The sequence below is a fragment of the Lutjanus erythropterus genome, chromosome 8, assembly GCF_056507025.1.
Source record: "Lutjanus erythropterus isolate fLutEry1 chromosome 8, fLutEry1.hap2, whole genome shotgun sequence".
Lineage (NCBI taxonomy): Eukaryota > Metazoa > Chordata > Actinopteri > Lutjaniformes > Lutjanidae > Lutjanus > Lutjanus erythropterus.
In genome coordinates, this window is record NC_139324.1 from 23,865,577 (window position 1) to 23,880,814 (window position 15,238).

Below are 15,238 nucleotides of genomic sequence, written 5' to 3' on the forward strand. Positions count from 1 at the left end.
GTGAGGTCAATGAGACTTTTGACCACCAAAATCTAATCAGTTCATCCGAGTCCATGTGGATGTTTGTACCAAATTTGAAGAAATTCCATCAAAGCGATCTTGAGATACCATGTGAACAAGAATGGGGTGTTATTTCGACGGACGACCCTAAAACATAATGCCTCATCTGTTGCTGGCACGAAGACTCAGATGTGGTACGAGGGTTTGGTTAAGAAACACCTTTGAACCACCACTCGGCTCGCTTAGAACGTTTTGTATGGTATAACAGAGAGCAATAACAATTTGTCATATTTCCTACTGTAATTTGTGAGGTTCATTCCTTTTATCTCATGTCTGTACTAAAAAAGACATCTTGTAATATCATATTTTGATGTTTTTCAAAACTTACCCTTCATACGACTTCTTAAGACTTTTTTGTCTCCGATTCAGAACACACTGACAACACAAAATTCACTTAGTCTGTTTATGTTTGAATTTGTGTCAGTTGACTCACACGTCCAGGTTAAATACCTGAACCTCTGTCTTGTTATTATAGGGCCAGTTGTACATGTCCATAGATGGACCTCTGTATGTCTTTATGTGATATTTGCTGCTTTTTGTTTGTTTTTAATCACACTTGATATTGTTAAATCATCTTATTTTTGTCTAAAAAAACAAGACGGTACACCTCAAATTTTCCCTAATATACAATTTCCAGACTCACATTACATGTATTTCAGCCAATGCCTTGGTTATTTAATATTGGTAATTCTGGACCTCAAAACTTTTGGCAGAACCATACAAACTTTTGTTACAGGTTTTCAACATTACAGCAGTGTTACCTGGAGTACAGCAGTGTCTGACTTCCCACCTTGCTGTTCATTTTAAAAGACCTGCCTGTTTCCCTGCTCCCTAATTACCTTCTTTTCATGAACCTATGTAAGAAACTAGAATTTATACCTTCCCATTACCTTTGGCATGCACAGTCAAAAGACAAAGACATTTTGTAGATTCAAAATTTATTCTTTTAATACATACATATTATTTAGGATGTACAACAGAAGACGACCGGATCAATAATGGACGAGCGGTTCATAGTTCACTGACTGCCTGTGGACTCTGCTCACTTCAGCCAGATGTATTTGTCTCCGACGTCTGCATTATAACCAGGGGCGTACTTCTTCCCAGGGAGCTACAGAGAAAACAAAAGATAATTAAAGTAAAAGGAATAAGACTGAACACTCAATATAACAGAATCACATACAAATAGCTTTGGCTTGTTGGAAGAGTTAATTAAGTGTAGAAGGAGTTGTTAACAGTATAGTTTTACATCTAAAATTACATGGTTCTAATTGAAATAGCTGAAAGCATCTAATCAAGATAACTGGAATGCCTGCAGAGTTAAATGTGATGTCTTTCAGGCTAAATCTAAAGCTATTTAATAACAAGCAATGCAGGTAGAGAAAATGACTCTTAATTAATTTCACTGTTGATGAATCAGTCTAATCAAGTGTTGTCACAACTTCACATGGAAAACCTTCAGGCTTTTTAACTGTTAAACAATATTTTTTGTATAAAATGCACAATGGAAGCTGCAACACATCAGTGTTGCAAACGTCCTTCCGTGACTTTACTTCGCCGACTCAAATGTGCTGAGGGAGATTACGCCACCGTGTGCCACAGTTCTCATTCGCTCCACTGAGAGCCGGGCTCAGAACTAAATGTCAGGTCACAGCCTCCTGTAGCATTACGCAGCCTCATTTTTGCAGCAGGGGGAGACAAAAAAAGTCTCCAGTCAATAAACAGAAAAGGTCAGACCCAAATGTTTCGCTGAAAGACTGATGATACCAAAAGCCTTGTAGAATATTCCACATCTGGCATTTGCCTTCTTGGAACTATGAGTCGTTCAATATTTCAGCAAAAGAAAATTAGTTCCATCGCACTGACAGTACAGCACAGGCGTCACATGGCAAAGGGTGGAGAAATAAAAATTACTCAATATAAAAAGAACAGGCAGGATTTAGGCAAAGGCAGGGTCCCTCAATATGATTTTGTAAGTGTCAATAAAGCGATCGCCACAAGATAATGCAACTTATCCTCAAATAATAACAAGGCATGAAACAAAAGGGCAACTCATGCTTCTGCAACTTCATTGGACACAACACAGCTAATTAATGTCACCAGCCAGAAGCAACCAGTGTCTCATTAGAGCCGTCCCCAGCTGATCTGCAGAGCAACAGAACAATGGTTCTACGGCTTTTACAAGCAGCACGGTGCTACAATCAGAGCAAGGTGCACTGAACGTTTCAACTTTGTTCTGAGCTGTACTGTTCTTCATGGGTGCAGCCAATTATTTTCGTATTTGGCATGACAAGGGCTTAGCCAATATAAAGTATTTCTACAAGGAAGGAATCTTTGCTGATTTCACAAAGATTTGACCTGCTTAAATCCCACTTTTTTCATTTCCTTCAAATCAGGCATTTCGTTAAATCTAAATATCTCCATTTCCCAAGTAGCTCTCCTGGGTCCTTGATTGATTCTCCTCTCCCTTTGGATTTGGCCCAGAAGTGCCTCACCACTGGTATTTATTTCTCCATTGACACCCTTAACCCTAATCCGACAACCCATCTAAACCATATTCTTGACCTGGTGCACTCTTGTGCTCACGTGCCTGTGTGCCAGGCATGGGTCATGGCAGCGTAAAGTTCTTTTCAGATCACATTATACAAACACCTGATTGGCAAAAATGTACCTGCTAATCATACTTGCATGTTTTGGTCCTGTCTAAAATTCACAGCTCTATTTGGAGTGCTACGATTCGCAGCACTAATTTACCATCCTAAAAATGCCATGTTCTGGAATTTACAACTCTGTTAGCTAGATCCCTCATTTTATTTAAGTGGAAGCATGTTCTTTCCGCCTCACACAATAGTTGGCTGAAGGAGATCCTCAACCGCATCAAACTTGAAAAGATTAGATTTTCACTTGCAGATTCACACATAAACCCTAGTAAATCCTTTGACAACACCTGGAGGCCCTTTATTGAATATGTGAATAAAACTCCAAAAATCATCCATCCACATGGCAACTCCTTTGTGATGATGTGTGTATGAGCACAAGGGTGAAAGTTTAAGGCACAAAGTTATGAGGAAGCAGTATGATCACCACGTACTTTGTAAGGGCCGCTGCAGTATGAACTAAAAGCATAAAGACAAAGTATGCGAATGTTGGAATGCAGGGTTACATTCATGCTTGCTTCCTTACAGTTGTCTTTTTAGTTGCCTTTGTAGCCACACTGCCACAGTTCTTTGCTGCAAACAATTGCAGATCAGTGAAATAGTGTGAAGGGTTCAGCAGGAATGTGTATTGCGTCACGTGCATCCGTGTCCTCGTGTGCGTCCATGATGCAAACAAACAGGTGCTTGCTTGTTTAACATCTTTGCTTCGTATCACTATGAATACTAAACAACCACATATCTCTCTATTGCATGTTCCATTTGAAAAAAAAATTATATTCTATAATTTGGAAATAGTATTTTCCTGACAGTGTTTTTCACTAGTTAGAAATGTATATCTCATTTGGATTAGTTTTAATGATCATAAAGCATGATTCAGGATTTTTACTCTGTCCACTGGTGTTCTGCTTCATGCAGCAGCTATCTAACATGACAGGTGTGCAATCTGGGTTACAGCTTGAAGAGACACATCTCTGTTTATAATTTAAATCCCTGTTCTCAGTTACTAGATGATGGCTCTACAAATAAATAAATTAATACTTGTAATGGGATTCTGGAGGATAACATGAGCCAAAGAGCAGCAAGTAAGAATGAGCATCTTGTCTCTACGTACCGATTTATAAGCGTAGTATTTTTCATCGTACTCATGGGCCCCGATGGTTATCTCTGGCAGAAACCTTGGTATGTGGGTCAGCGTTGCCACCCTCTGTTTGTCTTCCACGCTGTAAAACACAGAAAATAACTTGCATGTAGAAGCCAAAGGGGTGAGGCATACAAAACACAATCGGTACTACTCTGAATTTTCAGGTCTCCACATGGTTCACTTCAGGTACTTTGCATATTTATCTATAATGAGTGTGACAAAAAGAGGCTGAGGTTGTGATTTGTCGGTGTGAACCTGTCTTCACTGGTTGGGAATGTTCCTCGACGTAATTTGCATTTCAATGTGGAAACGTACTCCACTAATCAAGAACTCACAGCATCCTCATGTGGTGGTAGGTGACATCATCCTGCTCCAGCCACGGCCCCTTTTCAAACTTCAAATACTCCATGTCCTCTGCCACCTGCGGACAGCACGTTATAAATAAGCTGTCTGAGAAATAGTGAATAGATTTTAGAGGTAAAAATAGTATCCAAAAAAATGATTCATCCAGCTACTGTACACAGTCTTACCCTTTCAATATCTTGGGCTTGGGCTGCATCGTAAGCCAGCAGCTCTGCTGTTTTGCTAAAAGAAAAACACAAAGACCTCTGTTTAGGCAAACACTCATGAGCCCCTTTTGGACAGTCTGTTCAAAGAGGGAATATTCTGTCTCGCCACTCTGTATAAAAAATTACAGACATGCGATGGAGAGGCTTTGTTGTTCCACCACTGAGCCAGCAAGGGAGGTGGTGACAGACACTGCTTTGCAATTTACTTCACACTTATGAACTGCTGCACTTCTTTTAAAATGTTGTGTTTTCTTTGATTTTATGCCGTTTATATAATGTTTTTAACTTTTATTATCATCTTAATCTTTATTTTATTTTACTTTTACAAGTATTATCTAGTGGGTTTTATCCATGTGAAGATGCATTCTACTGCTGTCATCTAATTTTTACACGTGGATTCTATTGTTCAACTCATTTTACATTAATTATGGCATTCTGTTCCTGTTTTTATGTTCATTCTGTCTTTTTACACATGAAGCACTTAGTGAATGGGATTTCTTTGTTGTAAAGCACTTTGGGCTGCATTTCTTGTATGAAAGGCACTGTACAAAGAGAGTATTATTATTATTATCATTATTATTATTGTTTGTGATTATGTTTTATTCCAGAGTTATTTCATATCAGTGGCCATCGTGAACATAATTCTCCCAAATATAAAAAGTGACTGCACTGCTGGGGTAATGTTTTAGTGCAAATGGCCTGTTGCTAAAATCACAGTTTTAGAACTATTCACAGAATAATTACATGAGCATTGTGCAGGTCGATAATACATAATATAGACCATTAACATTTGGCCCAACAAATAGAACCATTGATTAGCAGTTTGCCCTTTTATGTATCAAACAAATATATACCAACAACTAATGTATGCTTGAAGAAATGTAGTATACTTGTTAGTAAAATGTTATAAGGAGAATGAATTTGAGAGAAATGTTTAAATATGTTACATTTTAGTTGACTAAATGTACTTTAGATTCAGTCAACTAAAATCTTTTATTTAGTCGACTAAAACTAGACTACAACTGAAACAATTCAGAGTGACTAAAATATGACTGAAACTAAATGATATTTTAGTCAGATGACTACAACTAAAGCTAAATCAAAATGTGTTGTCAGAATTAACTCTGGTTTCATATGTCACTTGGCAGCGGTCAGAGATCTATTAGATATCCGTTTTTCAGAAGTTCAACTACTCACCTGATTTGGGGCAGGAAAGACTTCTTGTAGCAATCCTCAATGCTCTTCAAGTATGCAAGGGGCACATTCTGAAGATAGGACTGAGAATAAAGAAATTACATTTTAATAAATGATTAAACATGAAGCTTAGAACACCTGATTAAACATTAAATGTAAATGTAATTGCAAAAGGTGAAAAGCTAACATTACACTATAAATCAACTACTTTATAGCTGCATGACTTCAACATTTCCACCACTGTGTGACTATTCTTCAGTGTGATCTAATTTAATGTCTTTGATAACTGTATCCTGTAGCATGTCTCAGTACCTTGCCGCTCTGTTTCAGCTTCTTCTGCACCTCCTCAGCTGGCAGATCAACATAGATGGCGAGGTGTGGAGGCAGGAACTCACAGATGCTGATGCCTTTGATCTCATTGTAGTGCTGCACACCTGCAAGCCACAGGACATTTGTTTTTAAGAAATGTGTCATGTGAACACCACAATTTGTTTTCACGATACATGCCATAACCAAATTTCACATTTATTTTCAGCATTTTATCCAACTGAAACCAAATAAGACGAAAACAGACCTGAATTGGTGACTGACATAAAAACATTTACTTCAAATGGTTGTATGTCAGTTGTTTTTGTTAGTGACACTGAATACTCACACTCCTTCCTGATGTATCCCTGTTTGAACATGGCCTCCAGGAAAACCATGTCACTGAAGGGAGACCGCTCCAGGATCACTCCCTGGCCTTAAACACAGAAGACCAGGAGGTAGATGAGTTATTCTGTTAATACACCATCAATCCTGCCATACATACACCAAACATGACACGTCACAAGTGCTACAAACTCAGTTGTATATGTTAATCACAAACATTACAGGTATCACCATCTGTATTTCACCACTAGATGGCACTAAATCTCACACACTGGTCCTTATTCATCGTTGTAGCTCTACTGTGTCACTGAGGTGTACGTCTTATTTAAAACCTCACTTTATTAGTTGAGCACAGGAACCTACAGTGCATCTGAGAGTGAGTGGTACCTGTGGTGAGCAGATGTTCAATGGCGTCAGCATACTGAAGCAGCCTCATGGTGTACATCCACAGCTGGAGTCTGTAGCTGTTTCCATCAGCAGCTTTGGGGTCTGTGTAGAACTTCTCCAGGCTGCACATCCCGTTGAAGTCAACGTGAAGTGGCGCCTTCTCCCCAGTCATCTTGTCCAAGTAGAAAGTGTCGGGCTCAGGCATGTAGAGCATCCCTAGACATACAAAAATTCAAGTTATTGTTTTCCTACACAAAAACATTGTCCACCCAAAGAACTGTGCAAGCAGCTCAGTTAATGGCTGTGTTTACTTTTAAATAACTGAGATAACAAGCAAGTATATTTCCCAAAATGTCAAGAATATGCCGTTAATGCAGATATGTCCATAGTAAAACCTGTCAAATAAATTGGCTGGCTGGTATTACCAGTCAATATTTGATTGTACACAATATATCATCATTACTGTATATGTTGGCCACTGGATAACAATACATTTAGCACTAATAGATAGAGATATGTCTCAGTAACAGTGTCACCATTAGACAGCTTGTTCACCAGGGAGAACTGACATGCTTATTTTTCTAAAATGCAATGTCTCGCTTAGTACATATCTTGGTCACAATTTTTAACAATCAAATTTAAGGGCCCCTTGTTACAATGTTTTTTAAGACGTGGGTTTATGATTAAAATAAAGAAAAATAAAACACATGCTGGTCGATACATTGTTACCAGATTTTTTATCTTAGCCTAAAAACATCAGTCGGGCTCCAGTTGATTGGTGCAGAAAACATTTTCACAGTAAAATATCAGCCATTTTACCCTCAGTGTAGCCATCCACTGCATAATTATAAACCTGAGAGAATCACTGGTTGGCTGGTGGAAACTCTAGCAAAGGATCCCTATGGTGAGATAGTTACCCAGCTTGTCAGCCAACTTCTGCGCCAGTGCTCCTTTCCCTGAGGCCAAGTTGCCATCGACGGTGATGATTTTGCTGTATTGGCTTAACCGTGGTGTCGTCCTCTCACCCAGTGCATAGGCCCACCAGCCATACCGTAGGCTTCTAACTGGGCTTGTGTGAACACCTGCCTGGATGACCAAAAAAAAAAAAAAAATTGCACAAACCACCTTAAGAGCCAAATTAATCCACAAGGGCTACACCCCCGCCCCAATATTGTAGATATATGTTGTTTTTGCCATACATATCATAACCAAATGTTACCTTTCTTTTTTTAATCACTTCTTTTCAACTGACACCAAACAAGATGAAAAAGGAACTAAATGAACTAAGTTTGAAATATATAAATTAGTTTGCTGTCTCAAATTTGTTCAAGAATATGCACTATGTGGGATAAACGTTTCAACTGATGTATTACAGGTATTAAACCCAGATATGGCACAAGACCCCTCTACAAGGCAGGGGCCTGATGATTTAGATGTTTTTAAAATGCACAAACAACAACCATGTGTGTGTTTTAGCCCTTTAGCCTCAACACAGTCTATGTAATAAACAGCTTGTGGCTAATGGCTTAATAGATTATTGTAATATTCTCCCTGTGAAAACCAATTTACAGTGACAACATCAACAAACCACTGTCAATAAAACTCACTGATAACATGAAGAGGAATTAAAACAGGCAGTGGTAGCAAACACTTTTTAAGATTCTTAATGAATTAGTAATTCTTAATTTTCAGTCTGGTGGCCCAGACAGGTGAACAACAAACTTAGCTGACTAAAATTATATCAGGGAACTGAAAGACAAAATTTTCACAGGGATTTTTAATAATTATAAATAACTACAAGTAACATTAAAAATGTCTCACTGTGGCACATATCAAACACCATATATGCAGCATTATTGGACCGATAATATCATTCGGGCTCTCATTTTTCCAAAACACAATATTATGAAGTCATTAGGAGCAAACTGATTGTCAGATGCATGAAAATCTGGAATCATGAAATAAATCACCAGTGAGAAAAGAGAGATGTCTGTCTCTGGGGACTTTAGATATCCCACCTGGTAGAATTAAAGTCAAACAGGCACATTTTTGGTTGAAACTTGTCAGTTGACCGCTGGCTAGTTTTATCAACTGGTATAACAGCTCAGCTTAGTTAGGTGGAAACCTGACCTGCTCCGCTGTGAACGTCTACATGCGACGTTAAAAACAGTTTAACAACTTTGATGTACTGACAGCTTGCTGACACACTTGGCTTTCGACTGCCAACATCATAAACAAACTAGCAGGTAGCATGTTAGCGACCGACTGTGGTGCTAGCGGCTAGGAAGCTAGCTGTTAGCAGAGTTAGCCTGTCCTTGTAAACTTGAACCGTTGAACAGGACACATATGGGCCCGTGTCTGTGTGTTCTCTGTCCTCACCTTCTGTGCAACGTTCACCGATTTAAAAGCGGTTGCTCCCGATGGGATGATCAACCGGATCACCCTCAGGGCCATGATTAACTGTCCTCCAAACACCAACCGACCTGACCCGAGAAATCACCGCAGACCGGCGACTGAATCATACGTCAGAGGTAGTTAGGGCCTTTACGTAGTGTTGTCGCATATATTTTACGTTTAAATATGTCTAGTCGTTGCCCGACTTAATTTAATTTCGTGTTGATTAATGTCTAAATTGCAAACGTCAAAACAGAACATATCACAGATACAAGTACATTTGTATTAGAAGGAAATATAGAGTATATTTCACAAAAGAGAATTTATTTTTTTAAACTATACTGTGGTTTTCACGTGTGTAACTTTTAATTGATTATTTATTTTGTTTAAAAGATGTTAGAAAATAGTAAAATAAAATAAAATAAAATAAAAGCCATTACTTTACACAGCAAAATGCCACATAATGAAGTTGATTGTTTTATGTGACCAACAGTCAGTTCAGTTCAGTTATTAAAAAGAAAAGACTTTAATCCTCACATTTAATAAGGTGAAACCAGTTAATGGTAATGTTTTTTTCCTTGAAAACGTGATGGTCAAAGATGTTGACAATTAACTTTATGTTTAGCTTATTTATTTATTTATTCATTCGTTTGTTTGTTTGAATAAAGATTACTCTAAGTATGCCAGCATTAGCTTAAATGTTAATTACAGTAAAAGCACAACACAAGCAGATATAAGCAGAACACAGAAATGGGCAGAAACAAACAAACTGCACAACAAGAAACAACACAAGTAAGGACAGACATGAGAACAAGAATAAAAAAAATAAAAAAAATAAAAAATAGTCATCAATTAACAGCCCATCTGGAATTCTACACAACTTGTGTGCTAAAATGCAGCTTTCCCCCATAATGATTGCATGTTTAATTCTGATCATAGACGCCACCTTTAGTTAACCTGTATCCTTGTAAGGATCCAGTGGAGCTACATCCGTGCCTGGTGTGTATGTCTGCCTTTTTGTCAGCAGGTGGTAGTAGTGATTTGTTTTAAACAGCCCTGTCTCACCACTGATGTCAGTAAAATCCCAAAGTTGATTACTGATTTAGAAAATGCTCATATTGAAATATGATCACCTGGAATAAAAAAGTAGATGAGAACTGAGATTGTTCCTTTTGTGCACAGGCCCCTAGGTTTTTATCCCCTAGGTTAGCAGAAACAACAAGTGGTTTGAGCTCTAGTTTGAATCAGGTTCATGAGACAGGTGGGATTAACAATAGCTATAGCTAGGTCTGTTTTCCCACAAAAATGTAATGGCCATAACACTGCACTGACCATCAGACAAAAAACAGTTTAAAAAGGTGTTTGTTTGTTCGTTTGTTTGTTTGTTTCTTAGGTATTTCTGAGGTTTTGCACATGATGGTGTAAAGAGCAGAATTTAAACCACATCAATCTGCCAAACACAAACAACAGGTATATTCCAAGACTCATACTACCATGCTATTGAGTATGCCACGAAAATATTTAGTATGTGCCTATATGTGGTATGTGAAATGCAATATGCCAAAAATACCAGGATGTCCTATTGCATCTGGTTGTATTTTGCAGTATGGAAGCCATCATGCTTTTTCTGGTTTTTCTGACCCACAGTCCTCTGTGCAGCAGAAGATTCATGACATCAGCTGAGCTGCTGAGAGAGAACAGACAGATGAATGCTCATTGATGCTATGTTCCAAATCACATACTTTTTCTTTTTTACTTTGAATTTCATGCTTCCAACTGCAACGAATGAGCAAGAGTCTCGAAGATACAGTGTTATGATGAGGCAGTATGTCCCAGTTTCATGTATACTGAAGGCAACAGTGCATACCTTGTAAGTGCAGCTGCCAAGCATACTAAAAGTAAAAAGAAAAAGTATGGGATTTTAAAATGAAATATTGATATCACGTTCATATTGTCTTGTTTTGAAAAAAATGAGAACTGATTCTCAATTGGCTTATCTGATTGAATAAAGGATTTTTTTTATTTCAAAATTTCTATTATAACGTGATAATATTGTTATTGTGAATTCTTTTGGCCTCATTAATTGAAAATCTGATATTATGACAGCCCTAGTGTTAGTGCTGGAGAAACTACTAGCACTACAGCCTTGAATTCAGCATCACATCAAAGGGAATGTCTGTGAGGATGACTACTTATCAAACATTTCATTAATGTGTCTGATTCAGCTTTCAGTTTTTCATGATAGAAATGTTCAGGATCGGGACTGGAATTTACACAATGTGAGTCTAAACAATGCGTGACATGTCATCACGTCTTTGTAGTACAGTAATGACTCACCAAAAGGACAGGTGTAGTCGAAGAGGTGTGGCAGAGATGTTGTTGATATTTTAACATGCTGCTATTTTAATGCAGGTCTACAGAAAATAATGCCAAATTATTATGAATCATTCTACTCTCTCGGTTTTCTCACTGGTCTCACAGTGACGGTAATGACTTCACACATATGCAGTCACCTCCTGTTTTGATTAGGCTCATCTTTTCCTGCACTTGCACTTTCACCTACGGCTACAATCTTGCTGCATTCACACCTGAATTCTCAAGACTTTATATAACACTTCCAGCCTGTCAGCATACAAGTGTGACTCACTGGCTGTTTCCTCTGTCGGCCTGGAAACCACCAATGTCAACACGGCTGACAGTCGACTACACCACTTCGTATTTCAGAGGCCGCTCAGTATGAGCAACGGTGTTTCAGTTTTGCACAGTCACGTCTGCTCATACCTGCCGTCTGGTGGATGTGCTTCATGTTTGATCAGTTGGAGAGAGAGGAGATGCATCATCCACCTTTATTTTACAGTCAGTGCTCAGGACACACAACAAACTGATGAACCATTCTAGGGCATTAACATTAGTGGAGTTAACTTCTTTTGGAGGAGAGCGAGGATGGAGCAACCACGTCTCAAAATACAATTTAATACACCTTTTGTTAAGGCATGACAATATGCTATTTAGACAGCAATTAAATCCTTTATTAGACTTTATTAGAGGGTAATTAGGGACTCATTACAACAGAACTGCACTGTAAACTAAAGTGTATTGATTTCTATTATTAGACCTTTACTAGATTTGATTAGAGAGCAGTTAGGGACATGTTATAACAGAAATGTAGACCTTGACAGTAAACAAAGTTACACCCTTGCTAGACACCATACATCTAAATTATGCTGTAATTAGAAACTGCATATCATGCCATATTAGACCCAAAATATAATATATGTATACTTACTTATTGTAGCATCAACTCCAATGGTCTCTGAGTGGTACAAGAACATAGCATTGTTGTCATTGAATTTAATTAATGCAGGAATTATGTTGTCTTTAAAACATTAACAGACAAATATACTACAGTATTTATTAATATATCAACATGTTTTAGGAGAAAGAGCTGCATGGGGGCCATCATAATCAAAAATGGAGATCTTTGAGGAGGTAGAACATACTCTGCAAATGTCATGGTTTGAGACATCTTCTGTCCAGGCAATTTAACCTGATGTTGACACAAGTAGAAAAGGTCAGGGGGTCAAAGTGCGGACAATGAATAGCCAAAGCTATTTTCATGGCTGTCTGGCCAATAGGTGTGGAGATTATTCTTGTTTTGGACTGATGGATGGATTGTTGAACTGATTAACTGAGCAGTTCATTATTTTTGTTAATAAACTTTGATTGTCTTATTTTTTCAGCTCCATTGATTAAAAAAGAACAGCCAAAGTTGTTGAATAAAAGACACAGCATGTAAAGTAGCCGTAACGGGGAAAGGGGAGGGTGTTGAACATTGGGAAGCAAGCAATAGATCTTTGCAGCCGACTTTGAGGAATGAATTCATTCCTCACACACACACACACAGTTACAGTACAGTACCAACACTTTCCTGTGTACACATCCTGACACACAAAGACACCCACACCCACAGGAACCAGAGTAATTAGTCAACAGTAAAACAACAATACTCCACATTCAGGTCTCACGGCTGAAGCCCTGTGAGGCCAGCTGAGGGGTTTGGCAAATCTATCTGTGCCAAATTTCCCCTGGTTTTACAGCAGGTTTTATTTCACTTCTCTGCAGTTTGGACTGGCTTTAACGGTGCCAGCAGGGAGGAGGTTCGGCTGCATTGTTTATCATTAAAACAACTCAAAAGCATGGCAACCGAAATGGTAGCTGACATTTTCTGCTCTACTCCACACCTGCATTAAAGCATACAAAGAAACGTACTGCAGCAGTAAGATGCTTCGCCTTGACTGTACAGAGAGTATAACACACAACAGACAGTAAATGTATTACTGTTATTTATCATACTTAGAAAGTTCCCTGCTTTGAGTTTTTTCATGAAACAATCTGTGTTTCAGCGTTTCTTATTGTGTTATGCATCTCACAGTTGAAAAACAATGACGAATTGACATAAAAACAGTTTTTCCACATTGTGGTGCAGGGTTTAGAAAACAATATAACACAATAATAATTCTTTGAAATACATTTTACTGAATATTTGCAGAGCACTCAAATCTGAAATTGGCACCACGGTTTCAAAGTTACCGCTTGACTGACATTAAGTGGCTGACGCCTAGGATCATTTCCCATTGTAGTTATTTCTTGTACACTAGCTGCCAAAATAGTGCACTGTCAATGTTAGAACATGCAAGGTTACATAAAGTCTTTTGTCTGAAAGAGAACAACACAAGGAAACAACCACAGTTTGTTCAATATGAAATTATTTTGCAAGATGTTTTTTGTTTTGTTTTCCTTTCATAATATTTTGCAAAGATCTCTCAGTTTTGTTGAATAGATTAACCTACAAATCAACTAAGAGAAAACAACCGGCAACTACTTTGATAAGTGATTAAAGTAAAAATTATTTAAAGATCCCCTCAGTGCATGAATTAAAAGGTCAAGCTAAAGGCTTCAAGTTAGAAGATTTACTGGGATTTATTGGCAGATTAAGGCAGGACTAGAATATAATTTTTATGAACAGCTTTTCATTAGTGTATAAAATAAGAGTTGCATTTTCATTACCTTAGAATTTTCAAGAGTTTAGTGATCACTACAGGTTCTTCTTCACACCTGGAGAGGGAGAAGCAAAATGTTTACAGTCTGCAAGCTCAATGTGAGACGCCATTAAATCCCTCACACTAGTCCTTCAATATATATATAAATAGCAAATTTTGTTAATTTTTAAAGTTTTCCTGCTGGACACAAGATGTCTCCTACCTCACTGTTAAATCCATTGTCAATGTAAGGACACTGGTTGCTTCAAGTTTCACACTCATATAAGTTACAAATCTGCGCAATTGTGATGTCACAAATCATGCTCATAGGCCCGCCCCTTAAAATCAGATTTTCAGTGAGCATAGAGAAACCTTCTACTTTCAGCAGAGGATTGTGAAAAGAACCTTTTATTTTCAACCTCTGCACATACAACATCCTGCTCAGTGAAGCTCAAACATCCAACAATAGAAACTGAATATATATTCTATTATTGCAATGATGACATCACCATGGGTGTTATAATTATGAGGGCTATTCTTCATTTCTGTATCACAGTGTTGCAATATGTGTTTTGCACATCTCTTTGCACATACTGCATGTCATGAAGTCTTCAAGCCTAAAGCTGAGTTTCTATGAACTGAAGGACTTTAAGTTGGCAGTGTGAACCTCTGTGTGATGCCACTGCAGCTGGTGACTCCATGTCACTCAGAAGAAGCACATGGTCGTCTCCTATAAAATACAACTAATTTGCATCAGCTAATATATTTCAGGCTAAACATAATCCCGCCAAGATTTTTTTTTATCATCACAATAAAACATTTATATTTATAGTTAAGTACAACAACTACTAGTGAGTAGTAATAACACACAGGGAACCACTAACTATTAAACCATTTAGAAGCACGTTTCATCCACCTTAAAAGCAACCAAGGGGGCACCTTTGCAGAATTTTTTCCAAACACTAAGGCACCAGGGGCCTTAAAAGATGTACTTCTGGGTAATAGAGCATAATGATGGCTATTTAAGGCAGCTTACAGTACAGCACTTGGTTAAAATTAGGGAATGATTGAGGTCTTAGTGAGACATTTGGAAAGTTAATGCTCATGCTTCAGCATCATTTTTGAGCAATGAATGAGGATCATCTT

At 38.0% G+C, this 15,238-nt stretch overlaps 1 protein-coding gene across 1 annotated transcript; it reads right to left on the reverse strand.

Moving 5' to 3' along the window:
- Nucleotides 1–981: 981 nt before the first annotated feature.
- On the reverse strand, nt 982–9,198 carry ndufa10 (NADH:ubiquinone oxidoreductase subunit A10). Its single transcript, XM_084724960.1, has 10 exons — nt 9,039–9,198; nt 7,577–7,745; nt 6,660–6,875; nt 6,277–6,363; nt 5,934–6,055; nt 5,625–5,704; nt 4,389–4,443; nt 4,194–4,279; nt 3,829–3,937; nt 982–1,171 (listed from the first exon to the last, which is right to left on the reverse strand). The coding sequence occupies exons 1-10, from the start codon at nt 9,111–9,113 to the stop codon at nt 1,103–1,105; spliced, it is 1,068 nt and encodes a 355-aa protein (XP_084581086.1). The 5' UTR covers nt 9,114–9,198; the 3' UTR covers nt 982–1,102.
- Nucleotides 9,199–15,238: the final 6,040 nt, after the last annotated feature.

What these genes read in the sequence shown, in the direction of transcription:
- ndufa10 (XM_084724960.1), bottom strand. Translation starts at nt 9,113, where the DNA reads ATGGCCCTGAGGGTGATCCGGTTGATCATCCCATCGGGAGCAACCGCT. An exon ending in CGGTGAACGTTGCACAGAAG is followed by an intron (nt 7,746 to 9,038) that starts GTGAGGACAGAG and finishes TTGGTCATCCAG; the next exon opens with GCAGGTGTTCACACAAGCCC. An exon ending in TCTTTCCTGCCCCAAATCAG is followed by an intron (nt 4,444 to 5,624) that starts GTGAGTAGTTGA and finishes TTTTTCTTTTAG; the next exon opens with CAAAACAGCAGAGCTGCTGG.